The following is a 17,644-nucleotide window of genomic DNA, read 5'->3' as shown; positions in this document are numbered from 1 at the left end:
TGTTGGTGGGGCCAAGCAAGGTAGAAAACTTGGTTTTGGTTTATATAGTGTGTCTTATGACTGCTCAATAAAAATAGCTCAATTGCACAGGAAGCAAGTACCTGTTGTACAGAGTAAGATCTGCAAATTGTTGGATGGCTCATCTAAAAATAATGGATACAAACTTTGGTTCTGTGATAGCTCCTGCTCAGGGTCAAGGAACAGCATATCAAGGCAGGTCTGAGAAAAGCTTCCATTAGGGAGGCAGGGGTTGATGGAGGCCATGCTTCACTTTGTAAAACCTGGAAGAGCTTTTTTAAAAAGGGCAAGATGAGCTTGGACTAGAAACAATTTTCCTTTCTGTTGCTTTTACAGTAGAGAAGTGGGTTGACAGGACCAACTCTAAGGCACTCCGCTGGAGCAAACTGGGATCCTGTCTCAGTTCCTGAAAGCTGCTTTTCTGTCAGATTGGCTTTTGTTGGGGTTGAGCATAAATAACCTATTCCACTAGGTTTAATTTTTGGGGTGGTGGAGGGTCTAGTTTCACCTGCAGTGCAGTTTTTTAAAAGGCTTCCCTATATATGAATGAAAAGTGATGAACTTTTCTGCAGCACTGAAGATGGGAGAGAGATCTGTATAGTAGGTGAAGAGAATGCCAGCAGACTTATGGGAAGATCCATGGGTTAATGGCAGGAAGAGCGTCAGAAGCTATGGAGTTGTGTGAGAATAGGGGAATCCAGCTGCTGTGGGGTATTATAAACATTAAGGAAATTGGTTGCAACTGGTTTGAAATGATTATTGCATTGCTCTCTGCTGTTGACATGTCACAGAACTGTTGTGTGTTTTCTTTTTCACCATAGACACCACTAGCTCCCCCTGAAGTTCAGCAGCAATATTTATCAAGTATTCAGCACCTTTTAGGAGATGGTATGGTGTTTATTATGAGCTAACTGTACTTATAAAATTCACTTTTTTCTAGAATTAAGAAAATCATTAGAATAATTTTGACACTTTCCTCCTTGTAGGACTGACCGAGTTAATAACTATTGTTAAAGCAGCTGTGCATAAAGTTTTTGGAAGGTAAGAGTCTATATTTCTCTATGGTTAGCTTGTAAGTTTTTATCATGATGACTCTTCCCGAAACAATGAGTTTTTTTAGACTCCAAAAGAAAAAGGAGGAGAGGGAAAAAAAAAAAAGGAAGGCGTACTGGCTTTTTCCTAAACAACTTTTTTATTCTAGCAGGCTGTCTGCCAGTGCAAACCAATGTAGCAGATTGGGATCGTGTTGCTTTTATTATCGGTAGGAGGACAAAGCATTATTACTCATTTTGCAATCAACGCTGCAGTCTTTTTCTTTCCCAGTATTTCCCTTAAGCACACCCTATCTCTTCTGGAGCTGGAACAGAAACTTAAAGATATCAGGAAAGCAGTGGAACATAAAGATTCAGATCAGATTGAATCTTACTCTCCCTTATGTCATTATCTGATGCCAGATGAAGAAAACCCCTTGGCTACCCAGGTACTTGTTTCAGTTTCTTTCATTTATCTACCTTTTTCCATTCTGTGTTGTTTGTTTGTTTTGGGGAGGAAGGGTGCATAACAGCCCTCTAGTTGTACCATGGCATCTGTATCTTTAAGAAATGGTGATGGCTTGTCCGTCATAACTCAATAAATCAGAAATAAAAAACAAGATTATTGCTTTTAGCCTGTGACACGTGCTGTAACACAGTGCAGCTTAACTCAGCCCTAAGGCAAACTGTGTTACCTTGCACCTGTGTGCCAGCAAACATCATGGACACTCGGAGCATTTTGGCAGATGCACAAGAAGGTGATGGTGCAGACCGTTGTCTTTGGGCTGGAAAATGAACAGGAGTCAAGAGAAAGGTGTATCTCATCTCACTTGTAACATTAATTTCCTCAATTTTCTAAAGGTGTTTGTCACCATCCACACCACAGCTTGGAGAAAACTTATTTTTAACTTGGTGTTAGACTATTATAAAGAAGAAAGTTGGGCTTTACCATGTGGCTACATGCACTTATTCCTTTAACTTAAGCTGATACGCAGGGTTTGTTTCTGCTTTGGAGGTCAGAAGTGGAAAAATACTTTGCTCAATTAGTCTAGTATTTCCTGCTATTAGTTAAAAAAAAAAAAATCCTACAGTGACCATTTAAAAGGAAAATTAGAACACAAATTATAAAGCATCTGATTTACTATACATCTTCTCTTTTAAATAGATTTGACTTACACATCTTAATTCCATGATACAAAACTCTCTTATTTCTACTCTTATTCTTGTGGTTGCCAATGGATTTCTTAATAAATAGTGTCTGTCTTTACTTTTTCTAGGCCTGTGGACTCACAGAAAGAGACATTGCTACAATTAAATTACTTAATGAAACTAGAGATATGCTAGAAAGGTATAAATATCCTCTCTTCATATTAAGCTCCTCACAACTATTGCGTATGTAAGACCATTACTTTCATATAAAAAGCTGTCAACTTCAATTTGTGAAATGTGACCGCTCTGCTGCATTATATTTTTATATTCACTGCTTGTAGGCTGGGATTTTCAAAATTTGAGAGCTCTGAAACTCATTTATAAGAAATAATCCTGCCTTAACAAGATGCCCAGGATGTCCTTCCCAGTCAGACCCCCTTATCAGACCTCACCTTTTCTGTAGTTATGCAGGAACAGAGGAGTACTTCTCTTCTGCTAAAGCAGGGTAAATTGAGAGTCATTTTCTTGGATTTACTTGCTTTAATAAAATGAACACCAGTTTTGGCTTATCAGAATTTATTTTTAATGCATGGTTTTGAGCATGGTTGTATGCATCCTTTTACCAGAGAGCTACCCCAGTGAGGCTTCTGTAATAAACGTTGACTAGGAGGGAATTGAGCCAAATGCCAAACTATTCTTATAATTTAGCTGCTGGAGATCTGGGGCTTTTTAAGGATGAGCTAAGTCACTTCCGTGTTATTGCTTAGTAAGAAAGAGGAGTGAGGAATGCTTCAGATTCAGCTGGTTTTTTGTAACTGCAGGGTAGAGTGTAGCTTGTTGATTGGTTTGCTGTGGAGTTACGGGGGAGCTGGTCTTTCATGAGGTGGCTGCGCTAAGGGCCTTCGTCTGGGCCATACACCTTCCCTTACGGGAGGGACATCTGTTGCGCTCAATACTTGCAGGGTTTTTTCTCGTTTGGAAAAATAAATCCCAGGAATCAAACCACTTAATTTTTATTTATTTTTTTTTTTTCAGTCCAGACTTCAGTACAGTTTTGGGCACGTGTTTAAATAGAGGATTCAGTCGACTGCTGGACAATATGGCAGAGTTTTTTAGACCTACTGAACAGGACGTCTCTCAGAATGGCTCTGTAAATAGGTAAGTGTTTTCTTTTGTTGTAGTTCTTGGGTCAATAATGCTTTCCAAAAAAGACTATAGATTTTCCTGCCTCCTTGAAGTTCTCGTGCTGGAAATAATTCTGCTTCTTGCTTTTCAAGAATAAATGCGGTCTCCTCACTTCGGTCAAGTAGACATTGAGGAGTATTGCATATTTCCTCCCACCCAGGAAATTGCTAGAGGTATCTTTGCCGTTACTTGCAGATCTAGAAATAGAAATCAGAAGAGCTGTACCTTCCACTTTTAGCCCGAACGCTGTACAAGCATACTGCCTTTCTAGCTCAGGAGGCTTTACCCTGCCAGGGGTGACTACTAAAAGAGGTGCCGCAGTGCCCCCGCTGCGGGGGCGTTGGCAGGCTAGTGTTCCCCTGCAGTTGGCAGATCAGCTCTGTACGCCTCAGACCCTGACCCTCAGTTGCCGTAGTTCCCAACAAAGGTGGGTGTTGCCATGATTCTCCAAATACACGTAGCCGAAGCACCTGCAGAGCTTTAGGTTCTTTGCTGGTATGCTGAAAAAAAGATACTAACATTCTGGATCTTCTGGCTTTTCCTAGAGGGCTGTTTAAAAATAGCTTTTCCTCTGAAGTTAACTTTGGTTTTAAACAGTGCAGTGAGAGTGTTACAAATCCAAAAGCCGAGTTCAAATCCTTGAAATACGCTTTCTAATATATTAAAATTAAAACCTTGAATAATAACAGTTTTTATGGATGTTTAATAACTGATGGCTCTCAGAGAGTAATGTTTTTATTTAAATATATACTATTTACATCACTTAAACTATCCCAAAAGCTAGAGTTTGGCTGTCCGAAGCCTGGTTTAGAGTTTGAAATAGTGTGAGATTGTAGAGTGACATTTCTAGTAACTGTTTACATACACACACGTAAAGACTCCGGCTAAACCATTATTTCTCTTGCATGAGAAGCAAGGGTGAGACTGTGTGCAATAGGAACAACAACTGAAATTTGCTTTGGTACTTCTCTGTTCAATGAAAGACTTGATAAGGGGGAAAAAAAGTTCATCTGTGCATTTTAGTTTGCAGTCTTTCAACTCTTACTCTTGAAGTAGTAATTATTTAGAATGGTAATAATCAAGAGTTTAGTGGCTTTACGAATGTCAGAGGCAGATCTAGATCAGTATTTTTTGGGTTTTTTTTCTAGTCTTTCCAGTGTCAGTCTTCCTTTAGCCAAGATAATTCCAATAATAAATGGACAGATCCATTCGGTATGCAGTGAAACACCTAGTCACTTTGTTCAGGTAAGAATCTTGCTTGTTTAATATGCCCCAAGGAAGACTTTGAAATGAATGTTGTATATTTCTTTTTAATAATGTACTTCATTCTGTTTCACTTCATTGGCTTTAAAAAAAAAAAAGTAGAAACAATTGGCATAACTTTAATTTTTTGTAAACTTGTATCTTTCAAAAATATGCTATTTTTCTAGAATGTCTTCCCTCTGCTAAACTACGCAGAAGCACAAAAATGTCTCTTGAAGCGGTTCTACTTGCAGTTCTGCCCATAAACCTTTCTAAAGCAAGACATTTGAGTTGCCTCTCTGTGGGAGTGCCAGGAGCTTTTCTCACGATGAATTCTGTACTGCAGCAAAACCAGAATAGTGGTGGACGTGTTCGATTAAGCAAACTTATTCTTTAAATTTCTTTCAGGACCTGTTGATGATGGAACAAGTGAAAGATTTTGCTGCTAATGTTTATGAAGCTTTTAGTACCCCTCAGCAACTAGAGAAATGAACTGCACATTTATAGGAATAGATTGTGTATTTATAACGAATCCCTTGTGACTACTGATGAGACTTGGGTTAATTTTATAATGGTGTAGGAGTGGTAGACCAGCAGAAGGAACATTCTGAAAAAAAAAAGTGAGAGTGAGCCCGTATTTGTTCTAATAGAATTCTGTTTCAAACACCCATTAAAAATATTCTTGTTGAAAGAATCATTGTATGTAAAGACTTTTCTATTAAAAAAAGTGGTTAAACTCTTCCATAATTCATTATTTTTATTGCATCTGAAAGGCATCTGGTGGCAGTATTACAGTAAGTTATTTGCCTGGGGTGTAGAAGTTTTGGAAAAAAAACTAATGATAGTGATCTAAGAATAGCACAGAGTAGCAGAATGAAGTAAGGCTGCTGCGTCTCCTAAATTTTTCTTTTCATAAAGGAAAACTCTTTTTCCTTAACTTCACAAATATTATTCCAAAGAGTCTCATTCTTCAGAAAGTCTTTGCCAACTGATGCGTGTTCCTCTTGAACAAGCTGAGGAGGGGTGCTCTCTCTGTTACTTAATACTAAAGGAATGTGGATTTTTAGAAGTTCTCATTTATGCTGTTCAAACAGCTACACTGTACACATTAACTTGTAAATATTTTATCTTAATTTGTATTAATTTTGAGCCCAATTGTCTGTATTGTAATAAAATATTTTAATGTAAAATTCGTGTGTGTATTAACATTACTAGCAAGAAGGGCAATAATCTCATTTGGCCCATCACTTAAAATCTTGATATACTAAGATGAATTTATTCTTTCAATTTAGTAGTAGTTAACATTACTCTGGAAAAATAAGCCTTTGGTCTTTACACTGAAACAACTAATGCTTTTTGTTGTCATGTACCTCCCCCTCTTTGCAAGGTTCACGCTGTAGGTCTGTCCCTACAAGTGGGACGTGATGAGTTTGGGAATTTTTCAAGTTGGCTGCAGTCCACCCTCTGCTTTAAACGTTGTCTCTCTGCCAAAGCTGAGGATCCCTGGCCACTCCTGACTATTGCTCTTTTTTTAAAAAGTTAGTCATTGAAGTATATGTTTTGTTTAATAGTGTACAGAAGGCACCCTGGTAACTGTAAAAACAATGTCTGTAAACAAGAGTCAGCCTTAACCATGTTCACACCAGTTCAGAGAAACAAATTGTACATGGAGATTCAACTATCAAGTGCTAGATTTCACGTTAGAGTCATTCCATTCCATCCTTTAATAACAGCCCACCTTTCATAAAAAAGTGAAACTATTGCTGTTTCTCCATCAAGCAAATAAGAGTTAGAAACTAATAACACCCAGAAACTGGGCAAAACATCCGTGTTCCCTACTAGCCAAGGCTCCAGCAGTGTATGGCTCAGTTCACATCAGTCAGTTGCAGAGTCCAGCCCCACTGACATGGCAGTTGCTGAGGAGTTAATTGAGGTAGAGCTATTACGATTCCCTTTTCTCCCAGTGCAACCCATTTCAGCAGTTCCTCGTAGCCAACCAGCTTCACCTGAGATAGAAACACACACTATAATTAGAACAGTGCCTTTTCAAAGTGCATGTAATTGCACTGTTGACAAAAGAAATGTTGTTCCATACTACTTTACTATCCAGTTATCCTTAAATGACACTTATTAACCAATTGAATGATAAAACAATTATTAAAAGTAGTAGAAAAATACTTGCAAAGTAGATATGTAAGTAATAATGCTGGTGATGTTGGGTCTTGAGAAGTGTTTAGGGCTGTAAAAGACACATAAACACATTTCAGAAGTATTTTGGAAGGCATATGGGTCTAAGCAGGGATCCAGGTACCACAGTACATAACTTTGTATCGCCTGTTTCCCATGGTGGAACCTGTAGTCTTGAGCGAGCGAGCAATGTTTGTGCAATGAGTGCAGCCAGATATCTCACAGCAAAGCTGACCTGAAGAACCTCTCCACTAAAAACACACAAATAGGTTTTTATGGCACGACACTCGTGCCAGCTGGTAAAAATAGTGGAGCAGCTTCAGGGAGCAGCTGAAGACCAGTCTCTACCCCTGAGGAATGTTATTCTCTTGTGCACATACAGTCCAGATGCCTCCATAAAATTCAAGATGCATCTACATAATTTCAGAAATGACCCTGTCTTCCTTATCACAGAGCCGTCTTGGCACTGAGATCATTTTCATATGGAACCAGACTAGAAGTGACAGTCCACAAACACATGTAATGCGTTTCAGCAGCTAGAGGACATCCAATGCATGAGACCAGGACTAGCTAAGCCAAAGTGAATCCTCACCTTGAACGCACAGTATGGATGTCAAGTCCTGAGCAGCAGCTGCTCTGCTCTATAAATCTGCTTCCACTGGGTTACACTACTTACTAGTGTAGCTGTGGTATCAGTGTCCTCAACTTCTGACCACTGCTTGCTCTAAAACACACACCTAGGGTCACACTGACTTACTTTTTAGCATACCTGGGCAACGACAACCTCTGTGCGCGTCCCCTTTGTGCAAGGCTTTGCCTTGAAACTGCTGCATCGTTATTACAGCAAATACAATATCACCACAGTCATGAGGAGGGATATTTATAAAGAAAGGTCATGCTGAGTTAGAGTCTACGCAGGAAACAGGAGGGGCGGCAGGGTTTTTTTTCCTGCTGCTTGGCCTCTTTATGATCCTTAGTTTGTAAGCTAAAACATATCCCAGCAACAATTCAGTCTAACTTTGCTGGAGAGGAAACATCCCACTGAGAGGACTGTGACAAGGAGGTCCCAGAATGAAAACAAACATTTTGCTGGGTCTCTTCCAATGTCCTAAGAGCTATGCATTCCCAAAGATGCCAGAAACTAAAATAAACACTGATGGAACATGACAAATCCTTGAGGTGTTTTCCTTCAGCGAATGTTCGTTTCTTGCACTGTGTTTCACTGATCTAAAGGGGGCGGGGGGAGTGGGAACGTGGCGGGGGAGGAGGGTCTTTTACCTGTGTTTCTCCAAGCTTAGCCTGTGGCTCACCAAGTTCCAGCATCCCAGAGACTGGCCAGTTAAGGAAGATAGCATTGACTTTGCCTTCTTTAGGGCTGAAAGTGTACCTGGTTGGAAACAGGAAATGCATGTCAGTTCTTCCTTGGAAATTTTTTCTGAAGCAATACATAGAGTGCTTTCAAGACTGGAAAAACAGATTTGACAAGTCAGCATTAGTTACATTTTCACACACGTAACCATCTTTTCAGATGGTTTACACCCTTCAATAAAGTACTGTTCCTTGAATACATGTTCCAAAAAACTAGAGGTAGTAGAGACTATTAAAGAACTGAATTTAGAGGTAAACATCTGTAGTAACTTTAGCAAGCATGTAATAGCTCACCGCTGTTCAGCCATCTAGGAAAAAAATACTTGCAGGACACTGGGAATCATTAACAGATAATTGTGGGTTAGACACAAACATACAGACATTCCACTAAAAAAAATTTAACGGCAGTATGTGCGACAACAAAGATTCCACCTTGCATAGCTATTTTTTTTTAAAAAATTGAATTTCAGCAGACATTTATCTACAGCATGTCCTTGGAAATCTTGTGGCATACACCTGAAAAATTCCTTCCTCCTTCCTTCATTTAGCTACAATTTTTTACTGCTCTTGGAAGTGGTTTTACTAAACAGTTGTCCTGGTCCGGCGGGGATAGGGTTAACTTTTCTTGGTATTCCATGCCATGTGAGCCACGCCCACCCTGAGCTGCCGGGGAGGGGCAGGAAGTTGCTGCTTAAAAGCGGGCTGGGGCGTCCCGGGTCCGGCTGGTCGGCGAGCGGCGGGGAGCGGCGGTTCCGTAATCGCGTTTGTATATTCCCCTATCCGTGTTGTTGTTGTTGTTGTTGTTTGCCTGTTCCCTTTGCTGTTCTGTTAAACTGCCTTTGTCCCAACCCAAGAGTCTTGCCTTTTCTTACGATCCTTCCTGTATTAGGAAGGCACGTGCGAGCGGCACGTGGTTCTTTGTTGCCATCTGAGGCTAAACCACGACAACAGTCAACAGATCAGCATTTCAAGGCTAAAGCCAGATACCCAAATCTTACTGGGAACAGAAGTAAAAAGCGGCAGAGAAGAGGGTCAAGACCAAAATCCTGATGGATCAGTGAGGGGTTACAGCAGCTTTTTTGTGCCTTTTTTTTTTTTTTTGTGCTTTTTTTTGTGCCTTTTTGAGGCACAAAAGCAGAGGAGAGTCCGTCTCTGGAATTCTGGCTTAATTTAGTGACCATACAATTGCTCTTCCCTTGCGTTACTACCTTAAGAAGAAACGCAGAATATGCTAAACTGATACCTATTTTCTTTCTCTCCCCTCTTTCTCTCTGAACAGTGACACCAAGTATTCCTTTGTACAGATACAGACTCCATAGCAGTTTTATATTTCTAGATTTATATATTTTTCTTAATAGTTTCTGTAGCCAGCTACACTAAGAAGCACAAGATCACTAAGGAAATGCTGGCAACCTTCCCTTCAGCGTCAGCATCATCCCAAAACTACGGTCTCTGACATCCATTCCCTACCTACAGTTTTATACACACTTTTACGTGCAGTTACTTAAACTGATAAAAGGGTTAATTTCTTCACAGCACAGAAACTAAGCTGGTGATTGCCGTAGCATCAAGTCATTAAGAATTTCAAAAATTCACATACGCTGCTGCTACTGCTTTAGGCAGCCTACACAGATTGAGCAGCCTTACCACACTTCTGGTGTGACCGTGTCGTTCTGTGCTTTCCATGGTTTCGTTCCATAGATGGCTTCTCCGTTGACTTTCAGCCAGGCACCCATCTGCCTCAGGCGTTCCTCAAATATAACAGCGATGCGACCATCGTGAGTGGGCCCGATATTCATCAAGAGATTTCCTCCACAAGACACTGTTTCTACAAGTTGCTGAAATGTTTTTAAACACATACACAGAACATATGGTTAGGGCTAATGAAATCATATATTTGAAGTTATTTCTAACGCCAGGCACACTGCTTCAGAACGACGAACTGAACGAATTCTGTTATTGCTGCACAGTTAGATTTTGGGGGTATTCCCAACAGTCAATGCTAAATTTAAGCTTCCATAAAACAAAGCTCTGCTGTCAAATTTTTACAGCAAAAACCAGCCCAAAATACATTTTTGCACCAATATGTCTGACACTAGAATCAGATGCTACAACCTTCTAACATTTCAACTTCTGCAGGAATTTCATGAGGGTTTTACTGATAGAACAGATAGGTGATTTCTCTACACAAGAGGAGAATAAGGCTAATAGATGCCACTTCATTTTTATTGAAGCTGAGAGAAACAACTTCCTCCTCCTTCCTCTGATGCTCTCCCTATTTTACAGAGAAAGCTGTAAAACATGAGGAAGCCTTCTACAGGGTCCCTTAATATTTGTGTTCACATCCACACTGCCCTCCAGAGATCACGGACTGAGATGCACAAGTCTGAGGAACAGACAGCTGGAGACAGGCTACTGAGTGAATTTAAACCTTTTGCCCCTGCAAAGAGGTTACTTCAATTTGAAATTATCTTTTGCAAGGACAGTACTAACCACTAAGCAACAATAAGCAACTAACAACTAAGTACTAAGCAACAATAACTCACTAGGTGAATTTTGCTATTAAATGCATTTATCTGAAAGATCGATCAGTCTTCCTTTCATTCAGTTTTCCTAAAAAAAAGATTTGAAGATTAATACCTTAGACTAGCAAAGGGAGTCAATGTTCTATTAACACCGTCTGTCTGCATCTGCTAGTGTTTATCTGTATGTCTGTAATAAGTGTGTTGTGTTTTATTTTCTCTAAAGGAAGTGGGATGAAAGGAAAGCTTCTCGCTACAAGGTAAAAAGACAATTAAGACTTATAAACTGTTTCTAGGTAGAAGGGGGAAAAGATATAGCCTTCAGTCAGGAGTTCCTACACAGGAACTGTGAAACTGCTTCTCATCAATTTGGAGGTGCAATTACTAGAAAAACTTAGCAGAAAAGGTAATTATGAGTCTATCCAGATCAATATTTGGCCAGTTACTCACTGGGGAAACAGCTTCTAAAGAAACTGACTGCATTTTTACTAGATAATTTTTCTCTTAATCATTTCTATAAAATTAGTAAGAACTACATGGATACTCCATTCTGCCACTGTAAGGCTCTAAACAAACAAAATGCTTTATTATTTCATCAATTCATTAATCAATTAAAATAATATTTTTATTAAAATAGATATACAATTGAAATGTTATATAGCATAATATAATAATCAGGAGGGAGAATCAGAAGCTGCAGGCAACTCCTTTGTCCCACTGTACCTTCACCAAGTCCTCAATTGTGAGGTAATCGTCAAGCTGTGCGTTCCTCCTGTACCCCCACGACCTCTTGTCAATAGTCATACAGTTCTCCCACTTGTGAGGCAGGAGGTGTCCGGGGTTATACCGGTCACTGCACGTGTAGAAGCCGCCATGCGTACAGATGCTGCCAACTCCCCAGCGGTCATTGGTCACAACTGTGTCCCGGACTGGACTAGAAACAGAGAAATTTTAAGATTTTTATTCTAAAAAACACAGTCACAGCCAGCGGAAGCCCTTCCCACACACATCCCTCCCAGAAAATAATATTTGGGATGACTTCAGAACTCTTAATTTATTACAATTGGATTAAGTGCAATTTCAGAAATCCTGTTCTCAGCATTTCTTAGGGAAACATGCTGCAGCCTTTCACAGGAGGCCTGCCAGAAAGCAGCCTGCACTTCATATCCACTGCCAGATGTTCAATCTGCAATGACAACAACACACCCATATTCTCAAATTATCCTGCTATCCTGTTTGTCTGTGCAGCAGACAATACTTAGGGAAGAAGATAATCGGGTAGAATAGCCAATACCATCTTAATTGATTAACTTGCAAATGTGGTTAAAAAAAGTATGAAACAAGTCTTTTTTCTAAAGCAAGCTTTGATAGTTTTAGGGAAGACCTGGATCCTGTATTTCAGGAAAATAATACTTAGTTAAGTCCTCGTAAGTAGGTGTAACGGGTTCAACAAAACATACAGAAAACGAGACAAAGTAGACACAGAGCACGATTTCAGATAAGGAGGTAAACCAGCATCATTATGTACCTGTCATTATACAGCCAAGCCAAGAAACCGGTGCTGTTCCAGTAAGTATCTGGCGCATTTCCATCCCCATCAGACCAAATTATTTCTGGTTGGTACTTGGTCACAAGTTCATAGAGTTCTGGTAATGACTTACTGGTTGGAAACTTTCTTGTCTTAAAGACATTGGTGGCATCCTCGAGGAAGAGAGGATTAAACCACTCGAACAGGGAGTGATATAACCCAAAATGCAAGTCAGTCCTGTTTCTAACAGATGTTGCTAGTTCAGCCACAAGATCTCGTTTTGGTCCCACATCAACAGCATTCCAGTTCCAAGAATATTTAGACCCCCACAGAGTAAAGCCTAGAAAGAGAAAAATCAAAGGATAAGAAAGGGAAGCAGAGGAGAGGAACTTATAGTTCCTCCTTCTGGAAAGTAGTCTGCAAGTATGTTGCAAAAAGCAGATATAAAATAATAAAAATCATATACGTAATAATATTGTTATCATGGTATAAAGTATGCCTATAATATGTTTGTGCATGATAGTAGTCATATCTGGCATGATGTTCTGATGTTATGTTTATGTGGTTTTTTTATTCAGACACATATGCATTTTTATATATATATATAAAAAACATTCAATTCTCCAGTTCTGTACTGCTTAGGATAATTACTCCTTCTCCTTAATTATTCATGCCATTCGTATGTCCCAGTTAAATTAACCAAAAATACAGCAACTTTTGAGGCATCTACATTTCCACTGAATGTATCAAATGTGAACTGTGAATACACATTCAACAATTGGAAGATAAAATGCTTTCTCAGTTGCGGAATACACAAGCTACCATTTGCATCCAAAGACTACTCTCCTTCCTTTCTGTTTAGATCTTATGCAAATGTTCACTTTTCATTTGTCCTGACATTTATAACAGCTCAATCAACTACTCGGTACACATATATAAGCAGAGTGCAAAAACTCCTAAAACAGCTTTTAAAATATTGGCATTAAATATCAGGAGGGATTTAACATTTCAGACGTTCAGCAATCCAGCACAAGCACTTAGAAGTACTACTGCACTCCAGACTTAGACCACCCTCACCTTCAAACTGCTTCATACTCATTGCCTAATAAATTTTGCAATCTTTTTGTGAACTGGATACATGTAACTGTATCAACTAGACAGACAAGCTAAAAATTCGTGCCCAAGGCAGGGTACGGGACAGACTAAATGAATCATGGTTCTTTTGAAGTCACTAGGAATTACACCATGGGCATCATCAAGATCAAGATTTTATGTGTGTCAGAGCTGAGATTAATATTCTCAAGTTACGAGTTGCCAGTCTTGAACTCACATCTCCCCAAAGACCAACAACATTCTCTAGGTGTACTGTCATAATGTATCTTAGTATTTTGTACTTTATTTGCTACCATATTTCCTTCCAATCACTTTCTTTTTCTTTACTTTTCCCTACAAAGCATTTTATAATTACAGTGCCAAAAATCAATCATGCCTGTGAAGTTTCAGACCTTGTTTGAGGTTTTGGCTTCTATGCACTGCATCAGGAAAAGTTACACCCTACGTACATTTCTAACTCTGAAACTGACTCCTGGAACATCCTCCTAAATTCCTTGGAGAAACCTACAGAGTGCGTTAACTGCCTATACACAGCAACTCTCCATATGTTAAACAGTGCAGAATTCACTTTTGTGGTTCCTTGAGCGATAAATTACACGACAATAAAAAATAAACTATGGTTGCTGTAGGAAGCTCAGCTGCCCCCACCACTTCAGGCTGTCTTACCTACAGCAACAGAACAATGGCACAATCTATTTTTCCTCCTATGCAAGCTTCATGGCCATAGGTTTTGTGTAAGAGTCAGGAAAACGTAAGCACATTTCTTGGGTGGTTTGTTTCCTCTTTTGTTGGGTTGGGGCAGATAAGGCTGCCTGGCTTTCTCTACCACTCTTAGCAGGCAGGAAAGTCACCTGGATTTTTCTTCTGTTGACAGAAATGCAACAGTTACTAACATTCACAAATCTTCCACTTACCTTCATGATGTTTTGAAGTTAAGACAACATATTTTGCCCCTGAAGCCTTCAGAATATCTGCCCACTGGTTGGGATCAAAGAATTCTGCTGTAAACAGTGGCCCAAAATCTTCATAACTGAACCCAGGTGGGTAATTTGCCTCCATAAATTTCACATAGGGCGCTCTCTTTTCCTTCTGCCAGTACCACCTACAAAATATACAGCAAAACATGTCTGCTGATGTATTTTTAGACAAGAAGAATTGAAATCATCAGCTCCTATTTGTTTTCACACTGAGAGGCACAGGCACTGGAGGTACGTAACACTGTCAATAAGACAGAACTGCTTCAGAATAGTATTAATTATCAAATATTTCCATTTCTCTGTCCTCTTTCCCCACGCTCTACATCTTTCAAGCACTCCATTTTGGAAAGGTCCCAGGATTTCATTTCAAGCAATGTCACAAGGCAGCTACACTTTGAGAATGGAAAAACGCCAGTCTTGTTTAGTACCCAAATCCTGAAACCGTACTAGAGAGCACAGGTAGACAGACCGTCCATGCAAGCAGCTCAGCTGGCACGAGGAATGCACTTTTTATGGACTCATCCTCCTCAAGTGTCACACATCAGCCATCGGCGTCTCTGCCCTGTCCCTATGTTGCAACTCCTGCAACCCACAAACATGTGGGCCAGCGGCTTTACCTCTCTGCTGGTCCAGAGTCCTCTATGCCAAACGCAGCTGGGTGACCTGACGTGTAAGTGGATGCCAGTGGTCCCAGAGCAGGAGAGAGCTGTGGCTGCAGCCGCTGCGCACCTGAAGCTTTGAAGCAAAGGCATCCCACAACAACCTGCCTCTGCAAGAACCCCACACACTTACAAATGCACCTCCATCACAGGCTCTAGCATGCAGGCACACATCTACCTACATACCAGCGCACACAGATTTAGGAACTAGAAGGAAAAATAAGCTGAGGATCATTTTTTGCATCCCATCTAGCAAAGACAGGGATGGTTTCTATCCTGTGCTTCCCCATGACACTGACCAGTACTGTCACTATTCCAACTGGCCTAGTCTGCTCTGTGATCTGAATGAAGCTGGTCTCACACTCTCGTCATGTGCAGAGGTCCCAAATCACCAATAGAGCACTATTTATTTTCAACCTGCTCCCCCCCTCCCCTACCTAGCAATGAAATAGGAGCTCCAGAAACAGCACACAACAGTCCTTACTGCATGAACATGCTGGAGACCTTCTAACAACAACGTACATTGTACCTGCTGATAGTTACAGGAAAAGGATCAGAAACCATTCACCTTTCTATGAATGAAGGCAAGCAGCAAAAATCCTGTTGGCAAATTTAGACACAAATGAAAACAAAGTGAAAGTGAAGGAATAAAACAGGCCAGAATCTGAATGTTTGAAATGTGTTTCTCTCCCCTGTCCTGAGCTGGACTTTGACCTCTGTTCCTTAAGATCACAGTAAGCTATGGATACTGTTGCAACTTTCCCAAACAGACTTCAGCATAAACAAACACGATTTCTGGCAGCCAACAGGGAAAAAATCTGGAAGAAAGAGGCTGACAAAGCCTTCCTCATTGAAAGAGCCTGGGAAAAAAACCCAACAACTGATTTTAAAGTATGTAATGGCATAACAAAACAGGTAACATCCTTGCTTCTCTCCCTTTGTCACATGGTTTGCTAACATGAGCACTTCTACTCTGACATGATTAGACTGTAGAAACATCCTGACCAAGGTTGTGCAGCTCTGAGGGAAGGAGGACAGGCTGGGTGATATCAGAGTTTATGACCTTCCATTTGAAGCTGCTAACACAGGATCTCAATCAGCTGACTGCACATGCTGCCACATACACCTAAGGATGGGAGGCTACAGGAATATAAGAAAACAACTTCATGAACTACATTAGGGTGTTTTGGAGTCTTTTTAGAACAACAACAACAACAAAGAAACGCTCGATCCTGAATCTGTGCACCACTATCGGCGCACAGCAATCGGAGTAAAGCTTGAAAGCAAAGCTAGCTTCCTCTCCACCCTCCACAGGAAGGCAATTTATTAATAAACGTTAAAAAACCCGATTAAACCCTTGAACATAACTCTGAAAAGAACAGACTAAATATTGTCAGAAAACGGTGGTTTGTTTATATCAATGTTGGTTTCCATTAAAAACATTGCATTTAAGGTTTAGAATAGCCACGCCACAGAGCTGCTCTTATCTTCATATTGTAAATGACAATGTGACTCCCTTGAAGTCATACAGGAAGAATTTGGTAGAGCATGGAAAGAAGACAGCAAAAAAAACGCTTACAGCCGAAGGGCCTGAACCAGTGAACACTCACAAACCAAAGGTTTTATTCAGCCTTTGAATTAAAATTATTTGAAGGATCAAAGCTTTAGGTTCTTTTAAGCAGAAAGTACTCTTTAATAAAAATACTAAGAAGAAAACCATCAACAGCACAAAACGTGCACAAGAAAAGTGCAGTTTGCCGAGCAAAGGCAAAGATGGAGGGAGCGATGGACTCCTGTGTTCCTTACAGACAGTACCGCAGCGCTCTGGCAAGAGCTGCTCAAGGCTTCTCCATCTGTCCTCACAGGGCCTGGGGAGCACCCCTTCATCCATCCCTTCATCCTGGCTCCCGAGAGGCCTCCCTCTGCCACTCAACCAACCGCCTCCTTCACCAGCGCTGTGGAAAGCACATCTTTCAGCACTGCGAGCTCTCTGCTCAGCTTGGTTCACCTTAGCCAAGGTATTCAAGGGTTTTAGGGCTGGGCAGGCAGATGGTCAGACGTACCAGAAGCACATCAACCTCTGCTTCCTTCGTAAATGGCATCATAAAGTCCATGGTCTCCCTGTCCGGCCTCAGGTGGGATAACGCCTCTCCCCACACGCCTCAGCTCCAGGGTGCGTCTCCAGCGGGGCTTCACACCCAGACACCTCTTTGGGGGGACACCAAGCCCAAAGAGCTGCTCTCTCCCCCAGATGGCTGGTATCGCCCATCCGCAGCAGCCGTCTCGCTCCCACCCTCCCAGCTGCCCCACGGCAGCCGCGACCGGGGCCTGAGGGGGCTGCGGGGCCAGGCCGGGCCGAGCCGGGCAGGGCAGGTCGCAGCGGCCGGCGAGGGCGGAGGCCAGGGCCGGGGCCAGGCCGCGGAGCTCACCAGAACCACTCGCTGCCGAAGCTGGGCACCGAGAACACGCCCCAGTGGATGAAGACGCCAAACTTCGCCTCGTCAAACCAGGCGGGCAGCGGCCGGGCGTCCAGCGAGCCCCAGGTGGGCTCGTAGCTGGGCTGCCCCCCGCCGCCGCCCGCCGACAGCAGCCCGGGCAGCCCCAGGAACAGCAAGACCGCGGCGCGGCCGGGCGGACCCGACATGGCGGCGGAATGCGGGGAGGA

The 17,644-nt window shown here is 41.4% G+C and overlaps 2 protein-coding genes across 3 annotated transcripts in view; one reads left to right on the top strand and one right to left on the bottom strand.

Annotated features, from left to right (window-relative positions):
• PEX3 (peroxisomal biogenesis factor 3) overlaps positions 1-5,372 on the top strand; it is a 19,393-nt gene extending 14,021 nt beyond the window's left edge. Inside the window, exons 6-12 of the mRNA XM_074580540.1 lie at positions 840-906; positions 1,005-1,059; positions 1,342-1,498; positions 2,327-2,397; positions 3,234-3,356; positions 4,532-4,628; positions 5,034-5,372. Coding sequence (XP_074436641.1) covers positions 840-906; positions 1,005-1,059; positions 1,342-1,498; positions 2,327-2,397; positions 3,234-3,356; positions 4,532-4,628; positions 5,034-5,117 — 654 coding nt within the window. The 3' untranslated portion in view covers positions 5,118-5,372. The remainder of the gene's footprint in view (positions 1-839; positions 907-1,004; positions 1,060-1,341; positions 1,499-2,326; positions 2,398-3,233; positions 3,357-4,531; positions 4,629-5,033) is intronic.
• Positions 5,365-17,644, bottom strand: FUCA2 (alpha-L-fucosidase 2). 2 transcript variants are annotated; one of them, XM_074580538.1, is made up of 7 exons: positions 17,409-17,644; positions 14,258-14,445; positions 12,231-12,570; positions 11,426-11,636; positions 9,828-10,018; positions 8,091-8,199; positions 5,365-6,631 (listed from the first exon to the last, which is right to left on the bottom strand). In XM_074580538.1, exons 1-7 carry the CDS (start codon positions 17,621-17,623, stop codon positions 6,491-6,493), a joined length of 1,395 nt encoding a protein of 464 aa, XP_074436639.1. In that variant the 5' UTR covers positions 17,624-17,644; the 3' UTR covers positions 5,365-6,490. The 2 variants fall into 2 exon arrangements, with proteins under 2 accessions (XP_074436639.1, XP_074436640.1); XM_074580539.1 differs by having other exon boundaries at positions 17,043-17,629.

Source organism: Larus michahellis, chromosome 3 (genome assembly GCF_964199755.1).
Source record: "Larus michahellis chromosome 3, bLarMic1.1, whole genome shotgun sequence".
NCBI lineage: Eukaryota > Metazoa > Chordata > Aves > Charadriiformes > Laridae > Larus > Larus michahellis.
Note: the sequence above shows the minus strand (reverse complement) of the source record. Positions and strands in the feature narration are given on the sequence as shown.

What these genes read in the sequence shown, in the direction of transcription:
- FUCA2 (XM_074580538.1), bottom strand. Translation starts at nt 17,623, where the DNA reads ATGTCGGGTCCGCCCGGCCGCGCCGCGGTCTTGCTGTTCCTGGGGCTG. An exon ending in GCTTGGCTGTATAATGACAG is followed by an intron (nt 11,637 to 12,230) that starts GTACATAATGAT and finishes CTCTGTTTCTAG; the next exon opens with TCCAGTCCGGGACACAGTTG. An exon ending in CAATTGAGGACTTGGTGAAG is followed by an intron (nt 10,019 to 11,425) that starts GTACAGTGGGAC and finishes AAAACATTTCAG; the next exon opens with CAACTTGTAGAAACAGTGTC.